The 2982-nt window shown below is 47.1% G+C and overlaps 1 protein-coding gene across 1 annotated transcript in view; it reads left to right on the forward strand.

The window, feature by feature from the left end:
* Window positions 1–1187: 1187 nt before the first annotated feature.
* The window catches only part of RASGEF1C (RasGEF domain family, member 1C), a 25647-nt gene continuing 23852 nt past the window's right edge, over window positions 1188–2982 (forward strand). The window contains exons 1-2 of the mRNA XM_010161104.1: window positions 1188–1364; window positions 2864–2878. Of these exons, the coding sequence (XP_010159406.1) occupies window positions 1188–1364; window positions 2864–2878 (192 nt within the window). The remainder of the gene's footprint in view (window positions 1365–2863; window positions 2879–2982) is intronic.

The raw sequence follows: 2982 nt of genomic DNA on the forward strand, positions 1-2982 counted from the left end.
GTTGGCTCTGGGACTCTTCCCTTCCTTCATCTCTTTCCCATCTTCCCTTGCACCAAGTAAAATCAAATTTAGAAGCAAATTGTCAGGTCACAGGGATTCCTTGCTCTGAGCTATTTGCTGACCTGGGAGTAGCATACGCTGTCCTTCTCCCAGCCCACATCCTATAACGTTGCCTCTTGTCGTCAGCTGGAGATGCCTTAAAGCTCTCAGGGCAAAGTCTGTCATGCTCCTGCACCAATTCAGGAACAAAACAACTTTGCTCGACAGAAGAAACATTAAAAGCTGATTGTAAGCCACAAAATTGGGATGGAGCCTAGAAGGCAACCTGGAGAGCCCAGAGGTCTCAAATATAGCGAGTTTGAAACTGGGCTACACGTTCCAAGTTTGCCTGGCCTCCTTTTCAGAGGTGCTGAGGACTCTGCATCTCTGGTGAGGTTGATGAGCACTCAGGATCTTTTTGAAACATTTATTTAGTGCCTAAGTATAGACCTAGGACTGACTAACCAGGCTCCAAAAATAGTGCAGGTGTCTGCCTTCTCCCTCTTCCTCATTTCTCTTTTCCTTGCTCTTTAATCTCTTCTTCAGCTCCCACGTTCTCTGTTCCCTCCAACTCCATTTTTCCATCCTCCTCCAGTTGACTTCTGCTCCTGCTTCTACCCCCTCGCTCGCTCTGACACCTCTCTCGTCCCGTGGGACCCACAGAGCATTTCTCAAGCTCCATCCTGAGCAAGCCTTGGGTGGCACCTGTTTTTTCTCCCTCTCTCACCCTAAATTCTCCCTGCCTCATTCCCCGGGTGACAGGGGTTCAAATGAACAGCTCTGTTCTGTCAGGAACCTGCGGAATTGCAGTCCCAGGCATCTCACCTCTCCTGCATGGGACTGACCCGGGCTGGTCACACAAAGGGGATCACCGCGGAGCTCTCCATGGGAGTAGGAGCCCAGAGCAGCCGCTGTCCCTTTCTGGCCCCAAAGCGTAAATCAGAATGTCCCGTTTCCCTCTGTATTTCCCATCGCAGACATGATCAGCCAGTGTAAACAATGAAAGAGGTTATAACGAAGGGACCGTGTTAAATTTGCAAACAGGAAGCTCTCGTGAGCGGCTTGTGTTCCTCAGGTCAACCAGAAGGCAGACGTGGCTGTGAGTCCGATGGAGCCTGTCCCTGACTGAGTTTCTGTTGTAGGAAGGCATGCCCCAAACGCTGAGTCCTACCAGCATGTTTACCCCATGTGGCTTCAGCCCTCACCTACACACTTCAAAAGAAGATGAACAAGGAGGACTGATCTTCCAGGATGGAAACCTTACCTCAGCATCTCTGGATGCTCTAATCCAGCATCTGATACCTACCACTGATTACTACCCTGAAGTAAGCAATTCACAGTATAATAAACAGTTTAATTTTGATGAATTGGGGCCGCACTTTATGCAAAAGTGCAAATGTGTTAAATTTTGAATTAAGAGGGCTAATTTAAAAGCTGCATACGATTAAAGCTTGGTAAATTGATGCATTGCTTTAAATGCTGTTTCACTGCTCTGTAATTGTTCCCATGAAAAAGCAGATCCCAAAGTTGATACTGCCTTTAAATATGAGAAGGGAGTGGGGAGGGAGGGAGGCGGGGGGAAAGCTGTGGTGGTGATGAATTAGTGATACAGCAGTCAAAGCACTTCAGAAATAGCAGTGCATCCCAGAGAGGTTTAGATGAAGACTGAAGCAAAAAACTTCAAGTCTGAACTGGCATTAAATGAGCTGAATTTCAGTAGCTGCTGAAGTCATCCAGGTTTGTCTGCCTGTGCAAAGCCTTCCCTCAGTGACAGCAGCGACGATGCTTCTGATGGTTTCATACTTTACTTAGGGTTATATTCACACCAAATTTGCAGTCACTGGACAGCACAGTCCAGATCCTAATCCCTGCTCCGTCAGTGAATATTCAGTGTTTCTTCCCTAAGAGTGTGTGTGGATCTGAACTGGAAGCAGGTTTATGGTCCTGCAAGCCATCGACTTCACTGGAATTTGCACATCCTCAGTGGAATTCAGGATGGAGTTTGACTGTAAGACTTTTAAGTGCTAATGTATCTCTATGGAAAAGCTTGTATTTCAAAGCACAGGGTAGCATTGACTTCTGGGCAGTTCAGAAGACTATGAAAGTTATCAATGCAGAGCAGACAGCATGTTTTAAATTACCCTCAGCTCAGTTTCTCCTCAGCTAAAAATAAGTAATAAAGAAGCATATCAATTAAAAAAGAGAACAGAAAGGCAATAAAAACAGGTAATAGACAGATGAGGCTGTGAGATTTTCATTAAGCATCGTGTGATATGTAATATTATACCTGCTGCTCAGAAGCATGGCTGGGTCTGGGGGAAAGAAGATAATTCAGGTGCCAGGAAGGGTCGGGATGCAAACAACTGAGGATTCATACGTTATTTTAAATTCACTGCTGGAATACTTTAAATAATCCAAGGATTTATCCAACAGGCCTGCTTCCCACAGCTTCACAGATGTGGGACTGCATACGATATGGCTTGGCTGATAGAAATGAATTTTGGGGAGTTAGAATAAATTGAATATTCTTTAAAGCAGGCTGGGTGAGACCTGCAGGGCAGTAGCAAGATGCAAATAATCTGGGGGTGCCTGCAGCTCACAGCACAGCAGAGAGGCCCGAGTGTTTAGCTTTCACTGGGCTCTGTGCACCCCTGGGTGTGCTGCCCCTGTACCTGGGCTTGCTCCTGTAGAGTGACCTGCACACTGTCCTCACGGGATTGTTGCACAGGGTTTCGGCAGCCGAAGGCTGGAAGTGGACGCTGTGGGGCAAGGAGATGGCACTGCCTCCTGCACCCACTGTAACCCGTTCCATTTTCAGGGTCAGGAATCCTATGTCTTTTAGACATAAAGGTCTGTCCCAGTGGGAATGCAAAAACTGTGGAGTTGGAGGCTTGTATGGCTACTGGTACCCACTGTGCGCTGCTTACGGCAGGTCTGCTTGTC

The sequence above is a fragment of the Eurypyga helias genome, unplaced genomic scaffold, assembly GCF_000690775.1.
Source record: "Eurypyga helias isolate BGI_N326 unplaced genomic scaffold, ASM69077v1 scaffold11971, whole genome shotgun sequence".
Classification (NCBI taxonomy): domain Eukaryota; kingdom Metazoa; phylum Chordata; class Aves; order Eurypygiformes; family Eurypygidae; genus Eurypyga; species Eurypyga helias.